The sequence below is a fragment of the Parambassis ranga genome, chromosome 2 (genome assembly GCF_900634625.1).
Source record: "Parambassis ranga chromosome 2, fParRan2.1, whole genome shotgun sequence".
In the NCBI taxonomy this organism is placed as follows: domain Eukaryota; kingdom Metazoa; phylum Chordata; class Actinopteri; family Ambassidae; genus Parambassis; species Parambassis ranga.
Genome location: NC_041023.1, coordinates 15,921,121 through 15,940,713, shown reverse-complemented (window position 1 = coordinate 15,940,713; position 19,593 = coordinate 15,921,121). Strand labels below are relative to the sequence as shown.

General features: G+C 45.6%; 2 protein-coding genes across 3 annotated transcripts in view; one reads left to right on the top strand and one right to left on the bottom strand.

The window, feature by feature from the left end:
- Positions 1-11,408, top strand: part of arid1ab (AT-rich interactive domain 1Ab) — a 44,439-nt gene extending 33,031 nt beyond the window's left edge. The window contains exons 6-20 of one of the 2 annotated variants that reach the window (XM_028422016.1): positions 535-624; positions 1,037-1,207; positions 2,417-2,717; positions 3,160-3,305; positions 3,390-3,487; positions 3,573-3,782; positions 3,878-4,082; positions 5,736-5,868; positions 5,977-6,152; positions 6,232-6,361; positions 6,448-6,567; positions 6,694-6,790; positions 6,915-7,734; positions 7,834-7,964; positions 8,053-11,408. In XM_028422016.1, the coding sequence (XP_028277817.1) occupies positions 535-624; positions 1,037-1,207; positions 2,417-2,717; positions 3,160-3,305; positions 3,390-3,487; positions 3,573-3,782; positions 3,878-4,082; positions 5,736-5,868; positions 5,977-6,152; positions 6,232-6,361; positions 6,448-6,567; positions 6,694-6,790; positions 6,915-7,734; positions 7,834-7,964; positions 8,053-9,990 (4,766 nt within the window). In that variant the 3' untranslated portion in view covers positions 9,991-11,408. The remainder of the gene's footprint in view (positions 1-534; positions 625-1,036; positions 1,208-2,416; positions 2,718-3,159; positions 3,306-3,389; positions 3,488-3,572; positions 3,783-3,877; positions 4,083-5,735; positions 5,869-5,976; positions 6,153-6,231; positions 6,362-6,447; positions 6,568-6,693; positions 6,791-6,914; positions 7,735-7,833; positions 7,965-8,052) is intronic. The other variant, XM_028422027.1, reaches the window with a different exon arrangement.
- A 3,996-nt stretch (positions 11,409-15,404) lies between these two features.
- On the bottom strand, positions 15,405-16,701 carry LOC114432318 (uncharacterized). Its single transcript, XM_028400247.1, has 3 exons — positions 16,585-16,701; positions 16,440-16,498; positions 15,405-16,369 (listed from the first exon to the last, which is right to left on the bottom strand). Exons 1-3 carry the CDS (start codon positions 16,605-16,607, stop codon positions 15,405-15,407), a joined length of 1,047 nt encoding a protein of 348 aa, XP_028256048.1. The 5' UTR covers positions 16,608-16,701.
- Positions 16,702-19,593: the final 2,892 nt, after the last annotated feature.

The window sequence follows — 19,593 nt, the reverse complement described above, 5'->3', positions numbered from 1 at the left end:
AAGCTGCAAAAACTTTGCTGATCAGCCAAAAAAAATTTTGTCACATGAATGTTTGTCAAAACTGGGTCACACATGGCGTTCTAAAATGCAACATGACCTACATGGTTGAATTTTGTTGTAACAATTGGAGAGGGAAGTGCAGTCTGAAAGTATTATTTAGGTGTGCAGAAATGGCAGAAACTGGAATATTTATTCAAGAACATGTGGCACTATAAAATAACCGAAAAAAATTTGGTCCAATTCCTTTTTTGTCACCTGTTCAGTACGTTGAGCCAGAATGCCATCTGAAACATGGAGTAAACAAACAGAAGACAGATTTAGAGCTTTAATTCAAAACTCAATACAACAGATCGCATTTGGAATTTATGAAGCCACTTGCCAGATGGGGGACATTAAGTTCCTCCTCACACGATGAAAAACGGAAGCAAAGATAGCAGCACAGTATCACAGTCTTCTTTTGATTCTTTTATATCCTCAGCATGTCAGAGTTTAAGAAAAGTTCCCTGAGTCTAAATATTACTGCTGTCCTTGCAGGTAATCAGATGCCACCCCGGCCGCCCAGCGTCCAATCGGACAGCATCATGCACTCTTCCATGAACCAGTCAGGCATGGGCCAGGACAGGGGTGAGTGCACCCACGCTTTTAAGAAATATTCAGAAATAAGCTTCACTAAGTAGCCAGCAGTAGCGCAAGAATGTGTTTTACATCCTCAGCAGCCTTGAGGTGTAATTGTTTGCATTTATATGCCTCCTGTAAACACTCCCTCAGGCTGCACCTTTAAATAAGAATGTGTTTGTAGTCTACTTGTCAGGTCAAATGAGGGTCACATACACTGTACAGACAGACACATTGTATTCACGTGTTAGGAAGCGAAAAGATGCTTTTAACACAAAGCCACAATGTGTTATGTAACCGTATGTCTAAGCAGATGCAGTGTGTTTATATTTCCATTAAGTGTTTACAAATGTGCATGTCATTATATTACTTTTTTCTACAAAGTAGTTCCTGAATGATGTTGGCTCCCTTTTCTCTCCAGTGTACATGCGTAACCCTCAGATGCCTCCTTACGGGTCCCCTGGACAACCTGGCTCTGCCTTATCTCCACGCCAGTCTTCGGGAGGTCAGATGCATAGTGGGATGGGACCTTATCCCCAGAACAATACCATGGGAAACTACGGCCCCCAGGGGGGTCAGTATGGCCCACAAGGTAAAACATCTATCATTAGTGGTTATGAAACTAACTGTAATTATGCAGTTGCTTGCATGCCTGTACTTCCCATGTGCTCAAGCATTGTTTACTGTTGTGTCACATGCTTTGTTGCACCACAATGGAGATACTTGGCTTTTGACACATTTAGCGAAGCTACAGCTAGATGGTTGTAAGGGGTCATCACAAGCAAAACGGCAATGCATCAAGGTAAATTGTCAAGCATGCGCATTATTAGCTTTAAGATGCTAAGTAAGAGCTAGCTGGTTAACTATTGATTTTGCAGGGCTAGTAGGAATCAATCATTGGTTTTTAATGTGGTGTCCACACGTATATTAGCGTGTGATTCATATAGACTGCAGTGATTTGCCACCATTTACAGATTGGAGTATTGCCAGGTACAGTAGTATGCAAAAAGAAGAAGCCTAACCCTGATGAATCATGCTAATGATAGTATTAAGTAAGCAAGCTAAACTGTTTTTATCATGTGTTAGCAGCTTATAAAAGTAACATGCATATAACAGAATGCTAATAATGATACTACAGAGCAAGCAAGCAGTAAAGCAGCCATGTTGCATTTATCTTGCATTGTTAGAATTAACCTGTAAAGAACAAGCTAATCAATTTAGAAGCCAAATCAGGCATAGCAGATGAGACGGAATGATAACCTATGTTTAGCCAGCCTATAGAATGTAGCTACATTTATCTAGCATTTGCGGTATGAAAATAATTTACAAATGGCAAACCAAATTCTTACATATGGAACCTTTAACAGAATATTAAAGAAGTGAGAGCGCTCCGTCATATCATGCAGGATTTTTTTTAAATGCTAAAAATATTATGAATGAGTTTACAGTAGATGTCCCACGACCATCACAGTATTATAGATAGCCTGGATTTTTCAAAGTGCTTTGAAGTTTCCTCTCACTTCATATATTAATGAAATTATACCACTTCACTTTGAAGTCTCAGATGGTTTCTGTGGGCTTTGAAGAAGTTCTGCCATGAGTCATAGCAGCGAGCAGCGGGGGCCAGATAATGCCCGCTTCATCAGGCTGCTTGTCAGAACAGGCAGCGCAGAGGTAAATTTAGAGCCGGACTACATCGTCAGGGAGAAATGAGCAGAATACTTCTCTGTTTTTCACTGAAACACAAGTGTGATACTTTACTTACTGTATTAAGCTAAATGTTGATCTGTAACACTTCCAGGTTACCCCAGGCAGCCAGGTTACACAGGGATGCCCAACACAAACTACCCCAGCGGCCCTGCCATGAGCGGCTCCATGAACCCCATGCCTGGTCAGGGCAGCGGAGCTCCCTATGGTAGCATGGCGCCTGGAAGAATAGGTTCTGGGCAGATTGGCGCACGACCCTACGGCCCTGGCATGACCTCCAACATGGCTGGCATGCCTCCTCAGGTGGGGTCTGGCATGTGTCCACCTCCAGGCATGAACAGGAAAGACGGAGGCCCCACCATGCACCATGGACCCACAAACTCTATACACAACAGGTGGGTGCAGTTGAGGGCTAGCACAACTCATTATATTGTAACAGTCTCCGCCGGTTTGGAGAGTTTTTTCCCCCTCTTTTATAGCCAAGGGTTTATGGGTCCTTACTGGTTGTGTGACGATGTAAGATGATTGGTACTTCCCACATGCAAGCCGGTCTGTGTTGGTGGCAGTAGACCAAACACTTATCTTTGAGAGGAAAAGAAACCCAAGGATTGATAGAGGAGATGGTCTCAGTGAATCACATTCATCCCAAGCAAGGATGCCAGCTCAGCCTACAGAACAGCAGCTTGTGGGCTCGGCAGTTGATATATAATCATATGACGTGTATTGATGGAGAACAAAAACATACACAGACAGATTTTTCTCCTTGTAATTATAATGTACTTTTATTAGCTAGTAGTGTCTTAGTTTCAGCTGCTAAACAAACATTCTCTTCTCTAGGCCACCTGGCTATCCTAACATGTCCCAGGGCATGATGGGAGCAGGCTCTCCATACGGCCCAGGCATGAACAGCATGCATGGTATGATGAACCAGGGAGGACCAGGGCCTTATCCGATGGGAGGAAACATGGCCAATAACACCCCAGGTAAGTTACACTAAAGGTGTAGGCTGTAGTTTGGCCCCTGAATAGAGATAGTTTTGAATGATCATATTTGGTTTTTACACTCAGGAATGGCTCCCAGTTCGGAGTTTAACATGGACAAAATGAACCCTGCCCAGAAGGTGAACAACAAAGTGGAAGGGACTCCCAAGCCTGATTCCAAAAAGGTACAAATGCAGAGGATGAAGTTTGTGTTTGTTTAACAAGCTTCGTTTTTAATTTTTTCAATTTCTTTCACTATTCTACCAACAGAAGTCGAGCTCTTCCACCATCACCAATGAGAAGATCACTCGTTTGTATGAGCTTGGCCCCGAGCCAGAGAGGAAGGTGTGGGTGGACCGATACCTGGCCTTTGCAGAGGAGAAGGCCATGGGCATGAACAACCTGCCCGCCGTGGGTCGCAAGCCCCTGGATCTTTTTAGACTTTATGTGTCCGTCAAAGAGATCGGTGGCCTAACCCAGGTGTGATGATAATGACGATGTGGTGAATATCTCATCTGGGAAATTGTTGTGTACAGCTCTCTGATCCTCCTCCTTCGTCCTCTCCCGCCCACCAGGTGAACAAGAACAAGAAGTGGAGGGAGCTGGCCACCAACCTGAACGTGGGCACGTCCAGCAGTGCGGCCAGCTCACTCAAGAAACAGTACATCCAGTGTTTGTACGCCTTCGAGTGCAAGATAGAGCGCGGCGAGGACCCGCCCCCAGACTTCTTCAACACAGACACCAAAAAGAACCAGCCCAAGATCCAACCTCCTAGCCCAGGTGAGCACTGAATGAATTATTTCAGATTACTTTTCCTTCCTTTATGTCACATCATCTGCCTATGAACAAGTGTTTTTGTTGTATTCTCTTAATGGCAATGTAAACAGCCAGTCACAGACTTCCCATCCTCAATAAATCAGGACTGTTTTGGCATGTGTGACATCATCCTCTGGACAGTCCCACAAAAGCGTGCCTCAAGTGAAGCACTCCCTGGCATTTACACAGGACTTAACCAAAGACTTTCCGACATACTGCATCACATTTTATCACTAACAGCAACACTGCCAGCATGCTAAAAAACCAGCGCATGAACTGGCAGTCAATCGTATCAGTGGTTAAGAGAAGGGGGGCCGGGCCGTCTCAGGAACCATGTCGTCCCTTGGAAGCTGCTTGTTTTGGAGGAACTCCTGTTGTTGCTGCCAGGAGCAACAACCGCACCAGGAGCAACCACGTGCTGCTCCAGTCTGGCCGAGACCCAACCTGTCAGACACGGGGCACTGAGTCAGCGTCGGGGTGTTGTTACAGGAGACATCAGGGTGCTTGTCAGCTGGCATCAGCCCTCTAGTTAGGAAGAAGGAAAAGCTGGGGAGGGGGGATGGGTGGATGGGGGAGCAGGGAGGTGATTTGGCGATAGCGATGCTTCGTCAGTGGTGTGTCCTCCCTGCCTGGTGCCTGGCCCAGGGCTACAGCGGCAAGGCAACACTCCCTGGAGATTAGTACCGAGCCAGAAATGATGAATGGGGGGGATAGAGTGTGTGTGTGTGTTAAAAGTCACACAATTCTCTCTCTCTGACTCTGTTTCATACCATGCTATTTTTTCCCATCCTTATGAGATCTTCCCCCTCCCCTTTCCTCCCTTCATCTTTAGTAAGAGGGAAATCCCTGCCCAGAGGGAGGTGGTGGTGGTGGGGGGAAGGAAGGGAGGGGAGGGGGAGTCAGTTAATGTGTGTGTGTGTGTGTCTTTGAGAGAGGCAAGTGAGAAAATGTGTAGAAATGTGACCTGTCAGTGACCCCTCTGTTGTGTGTGTGCCAGTTTAATGAATGGGAACCTGTGACTCATCAGGCTGGCGTGCTAATAGTGAGAAGTCCTGAGCTGAAGTTAAGGATGAGCGCTACTATATCACACATACACACTCACATGCACACGCAACACAAACAAATTTGCACTCACTCGCTCACACATACACACGCATGCAGATGGCTGTCTCCTGTCTCTACAGGCCAGGCAGTAATCTGTCAAGAGTCAGGGCTTAGATCATTGTTTCCCGGTGACTCCCAGCGCCACCATGGCCGGTAATGGTGGCGGAGGGCAATGAAATATGGGGGGTGGGCGAGGGGGCTGGCATGCTGTGATGAGCTAGAGGATTCAACATTTTCGCTGGCTGTGCACTCAGAAGCCAGTCAGCTTGACACAATCTCTGTGCAGCGCTCAGGAATTTCTTAATGGGATTTAGTATTGCCAAAAGCAGCATGTGTTCCTGAAAGCCTCCAGCAGCGTTTAGCCCATCCACAAGACTTCCCCGCTTCACTATCAGCCATCAGCTCTCGCCTTTATTCCTGGAGCACACAGAGACGAGAAGAAGGAATAGAGAGATGTTCTTTGAGAGCCGTGCAATCTTTTCAGTGTTTCCACTCACTGTCCTTGTTTTGCAGCTGGATCTGGATCCCTGCAAGGACCTCAAACTCCTCAGTCCACCAGTAGTTCAATGGCAGAAGGGGGAGATCTAAAGCCCCCAACCCCAGCTTCCACCCCACATACACAAATGCCTCCAATGCCGGGCGTCAGGTATGAAACCTTGGACAAAGTCCTGGACAGATTGTAAAACAATAAATGAACTGAAGAAAAAAGTTTAAAAATATTTTATTAACACGCCACCCCGCCTCTATCCTATAGGAGTAGTGTTAATCTGCAGGACCCATTTGCTGATGGCGGGGACCCGGCCTTTTCTAGACGGAATGCAATGACCCCTAACTCTCAAGGCTACCAGCCTGGGATGGGTGGCCCAGACATGATGGGTCGTATGGGTCCCTACGAGTCCAACAAAGACCCCTTTGGAGGCATGAGGAAAGGTGAGCATCAGATAAATCTAGATGCTGTGAGAGTTCTGTTACAAACAAAAACTAAAATATTCTCTTGTTATTTTTAAAGCGGGAGAACAGTTTATGTCACCAGTCCCCAACAGTGGAATAGGTGAGCAGTACAACAGAGGCCCACCAGGCCCAATGGGCAACATGCAGATAGGGCAGAGGCAACAGTACCCATATGGATATGATAGAAGGTAAATATCAGTCCTTCACATTTAATAGTAAAACATGGATTTCCTCTTGATATCCGCTTATGGATGTTATTCTATTGCCTTTACAGACAGGAGCCAGGCATGGGCCCTGAAGGAAACATGGGACCAGGAGCTCCTCAGCCTAACATGATGCCTTCTGGTGCAGACACGGGGATGTACTCGCCCAGCCGTCCTCCACCACAGCAGCGGTCAGTACAGATCAGAGTCTGTATGATGGTGTGATCATAATAGACAGTTTATTAAGGGAACTCGTAACGGTGAAGTAGAAATGTAATGATTTTAAAGTTAAATGATTTTAACTTTTGTGTTTTTAGGCATGAGTCCTATACAAGCCAATACCCTGGTCAAGGAGCTCCCCCTGGTGGCCCATACCCAAATCAACAGCCAGGAATGTATCCACAGCAACAACCGGTTAGAACATTCTGTCCTCTGCATCTTTTTTATACATTTTGCCTTTATTTTATTTCATGTTACCCTAACTACAAGTATTAACTGTTATTAAAAGTATTTTATAAAAAATTTTCTGTATTGACAGAACTATAAGCGCCCTGTTGATGGAGGGTATGGTCCCCCAGCCAAGCGCCATGAGGGAGAGATGTACAACGTTCCTTACAGTGGTCAGCAGCAGCCAGGTCCCCAGTCCTCAGGACCCCAAGGCCAGCAAGACATGTATAACCAATATAACGCTTACCCTGGTGGCGACCGCAGGCCACCAGGCCCACAAAACCAGTTCCCCTTCCCCTTCGGTCGGGAACGAGGGCAGGCTTCTGCAGGCCCCAACTCCCAGTCACCAATGCCTCCCCAGATGATGACAAGTCCAATGCCTTCGGGTCCTGATGGCCCCCAAGGACCAATGTGGCAGGGCCGCAATGAGATGGGCTATGCCAACTACCCCAACCGACAGGGACCTCCGGTACCAGGCCAGGGCCCTGGCTACCATGGTATGAACCGCTCAGAGGAGATGATGCCATCAGACCAGCGCATTAATCATGAGGGACAGTGGCCCGGCCATGTGAACCAGCGGCAGCCACCGTTCGGCCCTGCCGGCTCCGGACCGCCCATGACCAGGCCTTTGCCCTCCACCTACCAGACTTCCCAGAACCACATTCCTCAGGTGTCGAGCCCAGCACCCATGCCCCGACCTTTGGAAAGCAGGACGTCGCCCAGCAAGTCCCCCTACATGCATCCTGGCATTAAGGTGCAGAAAGCTGGACCCCCAGTGCCCGCTTCACACATTGGCCAGGCGCCTGTGCAGCAGCCCATGATCCGGCGAGATGTGGCCTTCCCTCCTGGCTCTGTGGAGGCTTCCCAACCCCATCTTAAACCCCGCAGGCGGCTGACCATGAAAGACATTGGTATGAAAATCTCCTTTATACAGGGACTTGGAAAAAGATGCGTTACTTATGTGAGAATTACTCCTTCATTTTGGCTCATTCTCTTTTTTGTCTCCATAGGCACTCCTGAAGCTTGGAGAGTAATGATGTCATTAAAGTCTGGCCTATTAGCTGAAAGCACCTGGGCCTTGGATACCATTAATATTCTACTGTATGATGATGGTAGCATTTCTACATTTAACCTATGTCAGGTGAGTTAGCATCAACATGTCAAGAAGTCATTTGTAGACATTTGTTATTTTAGAACTGCTTTGCTCACTGCCTTCTTTGGTTTCTCAGCTACCTGGATTTCTAGAGCTGATAGTGGAGTACTTCAGACGCTGCCTCATCGAGATCTTTGGTATCTTAAAGGAGTACGAAGTAGGAGACCCTGGCCAGCGAACCCTAATAGACCCTAATGCAGCCGAGGACTCTGATGATGAAATTCCCATGCCTGAGGGTGATGATATGGACACGGATGAGGAGGACGATGACGATGAGGAGGTAGAGAATGCAAAGACTAATCCAGACACCTCCTCGTTGGTTCGGGTGAAAGAAGAGGAGGATGAGGAGGAAGAGGAAAGCTCCCAGAAAGACAGGTCTTCAGAGGATGAGGATGAGCAGAAGGGAAGGGAGTCTTCTATCAAGGAAACTAATACCTCTACCTCAGGGTCCTCCCAGGACCCCAGCATCCACTCGGAAAAGCCCAGGCAAGCTAGCAAGTTCGACAAACTCCCCATCAAGGTGGTGCGAAAGAAGAATCCCTTCCTGTTGAACCACTTGTCCAAGCTTGGGCAGCGACAGAGCTTTGACAGTGGTCTGATACACTGGAGCATTGGTGGTGGTGACACTACTGAGCACATCCAGACCCACTTCGAGAGCCAGACGGACATTTTTAAGCTGCGGAAACGCACGACAGGAAGCAGTGAGAGCCGCAAGAAGGTCCAGAGGGCTGGGTCAGCATCAGAAAACACAGAGAAATCCAAGTCCAGTGGAGAGGATAAGGCCCGACAACAGCAGCCCCAGTCTTCTGAACCTCACAAGTCTCCAACAGAGAAGGTCCCTCCTCTTCTTCCCCTTGGTGCTCCAGTCACTGCCACTATTGACGATGTACTATCTGCCCGCCCAGGGTCAGTCACGGAGGAAGTGGTTCGTGGAGGTGCTGAGGAGCTGAAGGAGAATGGCAAGTATCTGTTCAGCATCAACCCTGATCTCCAGAGCCGCCGCAACATCAAGATCCTGGAGGACGAGCCTCACAGCAAGGATGAAACGCCACTCAGCACTCTGTCGGACTGGCAGGACTCGTTGGCTCGGCGCTGTATCTGTGTTTCCAACATAGTGCGGAGTCTCTCCTTCATTCCTGGGAATGACCAGGAGATGTCAAAACACCCAGGCCTCCTATTGCTGTTAGGCCGCCTGGTGCTGCTCCACCACAGGCACCCCGAACGCAAGCAGGCACCAGTCACCTATGAGAAGGAGGAGGAGGAAGATGAAGGCGTGAGCTGCGAGAGAGACGAGTGGTGGTGGGACTGCCTGGAGGTGTTAAGAGAGAACTGCTTGGTCACTCTCGCAAACATCTCAGGCCAGTTGGACCTTTCTATCTACCCAGAAAGTATATGCCTGCCGCTGCTGGATGGCCTCCTCCACTGGGCTGTCTGCCCTTCAGCAGAGGCCCTGGATCCCTTCCCCACACTGGGACCTCATGGCTCCCTTTCACCCCAGAGACTGGTCCTCGAGACCCTCAGCAAGCTCAGCATCCAGGACAACAATGTCGACCTCATTCTGGCAACACCACCGTTCAGCCGCTTGGAGAAGCTATACGGCTCGCTCGTGCGTCTGGTCGGTGAGCGCAAGGTGGCCGTCTGCCGGGAAATGGCAGTTGTCCTGCTAGCTAACTTGGCTCAGGGCGACAGCCTGGCAGCACGGGCTATCGCTGTGCAGAAGAGTAGCGTGGGTAACCTATTGGGCTTCCTGGAGGACAGCCTAGCAGCCACGCAGTATCAGCAAAGCCAGAGCTCCCTGCTACAAATGCAGGGCGGGCCCCCGTTTGAGCCCGCTAGTGTGGACATGATGCGGCGGGCCGCCCGGGCGCTGCACGCTCTTGCTAAGGTAGAAGAAAACCACTCTGAGTTCACTTTGTACGAGTCACGGCTACTGGACATCTCCGTGTCCCCACTTATGAACTCCTTGGTGTCCCAAGTAATCTGTGACGTACTGTTTCTGATCGGCCAGTCATGACAGCCGTGGGGAGGTTTCAGCCCCGCCTCCTCTTTCCGTAACCCCCACCTCCTCGACCTCCTTTTTTTTTGTCGTGTGCGTGTGTCTGTTGCGCGTGAGTGAAAAAGAGCAAAACTGACTTTTTTTTTTAATTTATGCAAAATCACCTCGGATTCCACTGTCTTTCTACCCTCCCCCCCTCCCTGCTTCTCACTAAAGGAAGGAATATCATGAAGTAGCTGTGGATTTTTAAAAACAGATAGATTCTGGCGACGACAAGCAGATTGGGACCCAAGCATAGGACAGGAGTGTGCTGTGGGGGAAAAAAATGACTTTTGTTTTTTTTAATGAAAAGAAAAAAAATCTCCAGAAAAAAAAGAAAAAACTGTAACCAAAGTTGCTGTCTCGTTTACAGTGAGTTTGGGGGATACATGTGCTCACTTTTCTCCCTTGTAGGGGGGAGGGAGGGAGGGGGTCGACAGAGAGAGAGAGAGGGGTGGGGTGGGGGGGCAGGGCACAGACTAAACAATATTATGGTTCTTGTCTGGAGGCTACTTCAACTCGCGGACGGTGTAATTTCTGTAACTCTGGATGCTACTCAGCCCCTACAGGAACCACATTATTGGCTGTGAACAGAACATGTGTCATGGGAGGCCTGTGCAGTAGATTGTAGGACTTTTTTTCTGTACTGTACACCTTAAAAACTGTAAACATACTGTAATAATACTGTTTCACACTGAGATACGCTGGCTTGGCAGCAAACTGTAGTTTTTAAAAACAGTTTTAGTTAAACGTCGAGAGAGAAAAAAACGGCTTTCCCCCCAAAGTATGGTGAACCTACAACACCCCGACCTCTATCTCTTTGTCCCTTGATTGTATGACTTGACCCTTATATTAAAAAGTCACTCTTTAGGACTGGTCCTCAACTCTAGATGCAGTCCAAGCTGCAGTGTATATATGATGTTGTACATTACACTTTCTCTCTCTATCTTTCTCAACTTCTGTTGCTCTTCACCGTTTTTAAAATCCTTTGAGCATCCCCCTCCACCCTCACCCCCCCTACCCCCTTCACCCCATGCAACTCGCATCAAGTACGCCACGTGATTACTTGACGCCCCGGCCCCTTTCTCCTCTGTTACTTCGGCGCCTCGCCCCGCTCTCTACAGGAGTTTGGGGAGGCGGGTGTGTGTTCAGCTGCTGTCCTACGCCGCCACTCCCCCTACCCCACCACTCACCCCCTCCCTCACCTCTCCTTCCCCCTTACACGAAACTTCAAGTTTCTCTCCGGGCTGGGTGTAAAGAGAATATTAACAAGAATCATGTCTGCGGTTCCATTTGAGCTCCTTCATAAACTAGACCTTGATGAAGAAACCAGTTTTAATTTTGTTTATTTTTTTTTTTTGTTTTTTTTTTCCAGTGATGCGGATTCTGCATATTTGTATTTCAGATGATGTAGCTAAAAACTTGATGTAAATTCCTCTTTTTTCCTTTTTTTTGGCTTAATGAATATCATTTATTCAGTATGAAATCTTTATACTATATGTTCCACGTGTTAAGAATAAATGTACATTAAATCTTCGTAAGACGTTTGCTGTGGATTTATTTATTTTTAAAAATTGGATCTCTTTGTGTTTTTGCTGATATTTACATCAGTGTGGGACCTAAATTTTACATCATGGTGCAAAACTGTTTCTATTCAGAATATCATCCTTGATACTGATGTTTATTTTGGAAGGCAAGAATCCTTTTTAATGAAGCCTCAGCAGACAGCACAGTGGAGTTTAGAAACAGTTCCATTGTAGTCCTCAAAAGACAAAATAGCATCCATAAAAACAGAACAGTCGGCGTGAGCTAAATGTGGCACAAAGGCGACGGCTGCTGCTGCTTCTTGATGTGGTTTCACATTTAGGAAGAGAGACATGAAGCCCTTCCATCAAGACCTTAAATGCTCCCAGACACTGCGCAACATAGAAGCAGTGCAGATTTTATAGGTGTACTGGACCCTTGTAGTCCACAGGTTGAAATGTGTACATTTCCCATGACAACTCTGTGCCTGCTTTGTCCGCACATGGTCTAAGGTAGTGTAAACAACTGAAACATTTCCTGGGTTACCATCAGATTACCTGAACTGACAGGCTACAATAAGCTAAAGGCTAATACAACCAACAGGACCAGCACTGGTTAAGGCTCCCTCGTGCCATTTGCAGACTGTATTTTGTCTTGTTGTGTTTGGAGTGTGTCTGTTCTCTTCATTTGCCTGTGTTTTGTCTATTTGCATGTGTGCTGTTTTTGTGTGCTGAGCCATTCTGCTTTTTTCTCCCCTTTATCACATGAGTACAAATCTCCATAGATCTCCATCTGAAGCATAAACGCTATAGCCATGCTGGCCAATCAGAGATGGAATTGCTCAATAAATTGTAATAATTGGCAGAGTGCCTGTCAATCATTGATGACAGTGTTTGCTTAGCATGTTGACATTAAGAGGATAATAGATGAGCTAAAAGACTCCATTTGTTGAACTGAACAACTTGCTTAAAGTCTTGACAGTCCCACTGCATGCAGAGCTTGGCTTTCAAGTCACACCTGTAGCTCCTGTGCTGTCATTGGTTGTCCTATTGCGCCCTCTTGAGCTCGTTTGCTGGTAATAGAACAGTGGTTGCCAACCTCCCTTCTGTAAAATGAAATATTTTTTCTGTTGGTTCACCCCCTTGTAGTTATATGTATGTATAAATAGGTTGTAAAATTAGAAGAGATTTTATTTAATGTGCAGATCTAGCTTTGATAAACTCTCAGCAGATGATGCTCCGCGCTCCACCTGTTATCTCTGGCGTAAAAACAGAAAACACAGATTCAGTATGTTTCTAGGGACACTATGAGATGATGGACTCGGCTTGGACGCCAGTAATGGAGAGAAAACTCATAAAAAAATGCTGCCAGGATGTAAATAAATTCTCGATCTCATTTCCAACAGTACTGAAGAGTAGCAGATTTTTAGCAAGCACGTCCCAACCGTGCGTCAGCGTTTAAGGCTCATGGAAACATGTCGGTTGTGTTGGGTCTATTTACAGCGAATCAGCTGTTTTTTATGTTGTTCCGTCTGTGCATTGAACTCGCTCAGCTAGAAGAAAAATGATTTAAACCATCTTACCCGCAGCATTAAACAGAAGGGCGATCCACAGAACGTCTCCAAATAAAAGTGCGCGTAATTACGCACATCAGCGGTATCCTTATTAATTATACCGAACATGTAAACAGCACGGATCAGGATCTGATTAAAACCACTCAACCACCATTTTTGTATTCAAACAGCTCTGCTATCACACAATTCCAGTTTATTAACTGTAAGGTGTCAGAGGCTTGGAGACTGTAAGTGATGAAATTCTAGATCTTAGAGGGAGGACTCTCATTCTGTTTAAACTTGAGGGTAGAGCCTTGTAAAGATAAGATATTGACAAGGCTTGGAAGAGGATGAGTAGTTCCTTAAAAAGAAAAAAACTGGTGAAAATACAAAGAATTAGCATGAATGTGAGTTATGGAATACTACAGATGAGATTAAATTAGATTTGCACATTATAGGTTTGTAATTTTAGCTTTTTTTGTTTGTTTGTAGTGGGTTTCAGTCTACTACCTGGAATTTTTAGGCTACGTTCAGAGCTGTCTGAGTGTTGTGTCTCAGAATGTTTGTGAATACGGCCTCAGATTATGAATTACCTTAACTCCACAACTCTCATTTACAAACCCATGACTCCCCTTTCAGTTCCATTCATAACACCTGATGCTTACAGAGGCCTAAAGACATCTGTCATGGATTTATCAAAGAGCTGTGACAAACAATCATGACAGCCAGCAGCAAACACACACTGCCAAAGATTTTCCAGGCTTCTAAAGAGACACTAGAGCCGTTATAATCACATCAACATAGCACCTAACAAATCTCCCAAAGCCCCATCCCACTCATCTACACATACCTTCCAACTTCCTGTAGTCCTGGCAGCATCAATTACACAGGCTGTTGTGTCAAGGATTCACTGGAACATTACCAACACACACACACTCTCACAAAGTGATTTCAGTCAGCTGTTGAGGGCCTACACTTACACTTAAGTGGTTGTAAATGACTATTGTGTCGCTGATGTGAACCGTTTCAGCTCTGAAGGCATGGCACCCTCATCTGGATGGAAGTAAAGCATGTAGGTGCTTGTGAAGTATGTCTAATGGGAAAATTCATTTGGCGGGAAGTGATTCATCACCGCACATCCTGTTTCTGATTAAAGATGGAGCTTCAGCAGCAAAGTCACATCTTAATGTTTTAAAATGAGCCATTTTAATCAAATAAAACATTACTCACAGAAGGACTGAATTCAAGCCACTGGATCCTACATTACCCATAATGCAACTTTCACAAGATTAACTGTTATAAACTGACATTTTTGGATTTTTTTTAGGTCTCCGACACAGAAGATGTTTTTATAGTTCCATTTGGGATGATCAGAGAGATCCTGCACACCACACAGGAGAAAACAAGACACGTAGGTCACAACACACAACTGTCCCCACACTGTGTGGTGATGATGAAGCTGATGTTGTCCTCCATTCCCTGCTTTACTCGCACAATAAAGAGTGAAGTGGTACATTCAATTTTCTACTACAGTATGTAACGATGCAGAAGGTAATGTTTGTCTATTTACCTTTTCCTTTTAATATGTTTAAGGTCATTTACACTGTTATACTTATGAAACAGCTGATGGACCAAAACACCCTGCAAGACCCGATGGGAGACTGTTCCTGCTGTACATCCAGGGTTTCTATAACAGGAAGTAGGAAGTGTGTAAATTTGAGACTTGCAAAGTCACGATAAGCCATCACAGCGTGTGCTTTAATGTTAAACCATTACATAATTTTAACTAATGAAATGAGACTTCTGTGTAGCTGTTCTTTATAAATTATCCTCCACGATCAATGTTCATAATGGTCTCATTTTGCTGTTAAAAAAAAAAAATCCAAATGCAAGAATTTAAATGAAGATTACATACACCAAAAATCTGCTGATTTGTCTGTCGTTCTGTGTACAAAGAACATTTTTGTCCACATTAGTCTAATCCTGGAATTTAACACTTTAGTCCTCAGTCATGTGCAGATGCTCCATGGTTAGTCACTTAATGTGTAACCAACTTCAGCATCTGCAATGTGTGCAGCACTTGCTCAACAAACCATCATGCAGTGCATCCTTTACACACTAGATGGCACCAGAGCATTTCCACAAACTTTGTCCAGCTCCTACAACTAGAGATTGAAGTAAACACAAGGCAAGATTTTAAATGTAATACTTTTATTTCAAAACACCGTCATCGTGGACTGCTGCTGCTCCTGTTGAGAGAAAACAGTAAAAAGCAGTTCGAGCACACAGGACAGCAGTAAGTAAAGATGCTCACCTGTTAGTGTCCTGGGTGTGGCTTGAACCTCCTCCACGTGACACCCTGATGGACACTCGGGCCTTGTGTCAAGTATGTTGGCCCCTGCTGCGGAGGAGGAGATATGGGTGTCTGGCACTGCTGGACAGCGGGCTCCTTCAGCCGTCTGATGTCGTAGCCGCCAAAGCGTTGGGGGATCCTGTAGATCTGGGTTGGGGCGAACATCTGACTGGAGGTTCCTGCTGCGATTCTCACTGAGGCAGGGAAGTGATGGGTTCCCTGTGCTGAGTATCTAGTCCTGGGTGTTTGGTGGTTGGAGTTGGCAGGAATGAAGCTGGGAAACAGGGTGCTTATGTGTGGTTTTCTGGCATCAGTAAGGGTATATGTGGTCCGAGTAGAGGGTTCAGATGCATGGTGGGTAGACACTCTTCTGGCAGGGGCGCTAGCTGATGTTTGCATCTGTGCAGGAGGCCTGTCTGGTACTGGAGGACCTATTTGGCTGAAAAGTCTGGAGGAACCCGTTTGACTATAGTACGCAGGTGCATCAGCGGTGGGAGGTTTCGGAGCTACATGCTGATTAGAATGAAATCCTTCCCTAAAAGGACTCTGAACAGACGATAGAAGATACTTGGTAGAACTCGGTGTACCCTGCATCACATGAGTAACACCATTGCATTTAATCAAAGAACTCCCACTTGCCAGGTCAGAAAAAAGGCCAGGAAACGGCTTCCTTTGAGAACCGCTAATAAATTTCGTTATACGCCAGTTATGATTTGACAGAGGGTTGCTATGTGCTATTTTAACTGAGCTCTGGTGGGGCCGCGAGTACATTTTGGTGGGATAATAACCACCGTTAGCTGCATTCCCCACACTGAGGCTCTGGTCCAAGGCCTGTCTGAATTCATTCTGGGGATAGGTGCCACCATATCTGCCATCCTGTTGTGAGAAGCCAACATATGCGTTGCCGTTTTGAATCTGGGAGCTTTGTGCTGCAAGGTAAACACAGGTAGTAGGAAAAAAAAAAAAAAAAAAAAAAATGACTACGAACACTCTGCTTACCGTCTCTAGCCCATAAACAGCATACATGCTCTGCTTGAACCAAACAAATCAGCACGATCCTGCTCAATGAAACATGCAAAAAAATAATCAATGCATGCATAAATCAACACATTACCAAAATGGCTACATCAGACACCCAACTTACCCCAAACAAAGTCCACAAGCCATTTGTGTGCTAAAGAGTGCGGCCTAATCTAAGCCACAGTAGCCCTCAAGCCTCCGAGCTACTTGCTCTGCATGTTGGCCCATACCACACTCACTGCTCTTTATTGCAGGCTGCATGCAATCGCTGCTTAATGAGGCTGAGTGTCCACAGGTGCTGCTGGTGTTCACACTGAGGAGAGGACTCAAAGCTCTGTGTGGGGGTGAGGACAGGGCCGGCTGTCTTTAAACTCACCGTCGGAGTTGGTTATAAACTCTCTGTCAGTGCAGCTTTCTGCTTCAGGCTCTCACATCACAGATGGGAGATAATACTTTGTTTAAGGACGGCTCTGTTTATTCAGCACAAAGTAAAAGATAGCAGCACACAGTAATAAAGAAGTCTTTTGAATATTTCAGGATGGCCTAAGTTAAACAGGCATTATTGCAATATTTTAGACTGGTAGTGTAAATTGACAAATTAAAGTATATTACATTACACAGGATATATGGGTGCTTGATGCATCATTGGACTCTTTTACAACAAACTTTCATAAAAATAAAGAAACAACACAGCTGCAGGAAATTAGACCGAAGAGCTATGAAAGAAAAAAAAAACATTACATACATATACATTTTACCATTTAATTCTTCCGAATTGATGATATTTAGGAAGAAATCTTTTTAGATTTGTGGATAAATTATGGACATATCAATTGTACATAATTATATATTAGGCTGTGATCGATATGTCACTAATTAATTGTGATTGGTCACATTCTTTACTCATGTTTCTGAGTTTTTTATAAATATAGTTTTGTATATTTGTTTTTTTTTGTTTTACATGCAATTTCAAATTCAGTAATACTCCGTCATAGGTCAGCATAGGTCATAGGTGCCCCCCCCCCCCACCCATTTCCATAGGATTTAATTTAGCTGCAGCAGGTGCTTGATCATCAGCAGGTGTGCGGACCTCTATAAAAACAGATGTTTGACAGTTTTCTGCTCTGGAACAATCTATCCAACCTATGGGCCTATGTATGAATCTAATGTGAAGCTGCAGCAGTGTTTTAGCAGAAATGTCTCATACACACTGTCGAGCACAGCGGTGGAGGGGTGATGATCTGGGCTTGTTTTACAGACACAGGACCTGGACACCTTGCAGCTCATCTGTATTCTAGAGGCACATGTGAGGTCATCTGTTTAAATCTTGATCCATACTGGCTTCATGCAACAGGAACTTTTGAACTAACTTTATGTTACTTGTGATCCAGTTAGGTTCCAGTGAGCTGCCCTTCATGATCCCGGTAACTCTGCCTCCACCTCCCTTCATCTTGCTCTCACCTGCTCTGTTTTGATTCCTCCTGACCCCGAGAAACGTTAGGTCAGCCTTGATGGCCTTGTTAACATTATTAATGATGCCTCCTGCTATACCCCCCCAACGCTGAGGCGGTAATGATGCAGTCTACCCTAACCGTGACAAACAGCACCATGGCAGTATAAATCACAAACTGCAGCACGAACACCGCCATCTCCACCTCTTTTTCTCTGGTATGTTAGATATATTTAATACAGTGCGTGGTCGTCCTGTGATCTGATCTGTGACCGTGTGGGGTGCTCCACATGAAAATGACCCTGTCAGTGCAGAGGACACAGGCACTGAGGACGCCTTGACAGGTGTGAGTCTTCACCTCTGACTGTGCTTGGTCAAATAGTGCTCAATAATGACAATCCCCTGCTGCCAGAGGAAGCATGATGCACGACAAGCGTGAGACAAACGATCCCGTCCTACTTTCCCCCGACTTCACTTCATAAGCCTGGATTTATTCATATTTACTGTTTTATTTTTCATCTTCCTGTGCTTGGCATCCTGTATGAGCCAGAGTGGTAGTGGTGGTGGTGGGGGAGGAAGATAGCAAATTTCCTCTTCTCCGCCGAAGGAAAGTGTGACACCTCACATGCAATGACCAGATGAGAACGGTGGCTTAGATCAAAGACACAATTTCCTGTCAAAGGAAATAGCGCAAAGGATTTTTTTTTTATTTTCAGGAGCAGTTTCCTCCTTTCTGAATTCTTTCCATTTACGCCTATCAACATTCATGTGACAGTCCTCCGCTTCAATCCTTTCCCTGATGACACAGCCGTCCTTTAAAAAAAAGACCCCCCCCCCCAACATAAACTGTAAATGAGATCTATACATCAATGACTCTTTTCTCCTCTTATTCTGATTCACAGTCTGCCTCCATCACGTCTCACAGGGTGCATATTATCACAGAGCGGCCTGCTGATCTGACAAAAGAATGACATTGTTCCATGTGTGCAGACTGCTGACCCGCAGACGAGCTGCAGGCACGCTCATTTGAGGAGCCTCTCTCTTGTAAAAAGGTTACGCTGTGTCAGGTTCCACTCCGCCCGTGAGCTTCCTGTGTGCTGAAACCGATTCGTCTCTGTACCAGCAGGGACCACAATGGTGTGTGTGTGTGTGTGTGTGTGTGTGTGTGAGAGAGAGAGAGAGAGAGAGAGAGAGCGAGCTGGAGGAAAGGGCTAACACAGCACCGTCATCTGATTTATGTGCAGAGGCATGCAGGACATGGGGACATTTGAGAGAAGGGTCAGCTGAATCTGGAAATGCAGTTTTTATTTGTAAAAAAAGATGATGCTTGAAAAATGAAACTCAAATAGAAAAGATGTGTTTATTTCAAAAGGCTAGTAGAATGATGACATCTCATTTAAAGCTACGTTACCTGTTCTTGCACAACATAGTTTAATTATATTTCATAGCTGAAGTTGCACTTGTATTTGACTACTACACGTCAGTGTTAAAACTAGAAATTAGATGGTTTTATACACTTATTTATTTAAGACTATTTGCATCATAAACATCCTTTTTAGATGCTGGCACCTCGTCGATAAATAGACTACAATTCTTGCACACATAATACTACTTCTAATTTACATTTTGAATGTATCATTTTGCATATTTTCTGAATTATCTACCTACTTATCTATTTGTAGG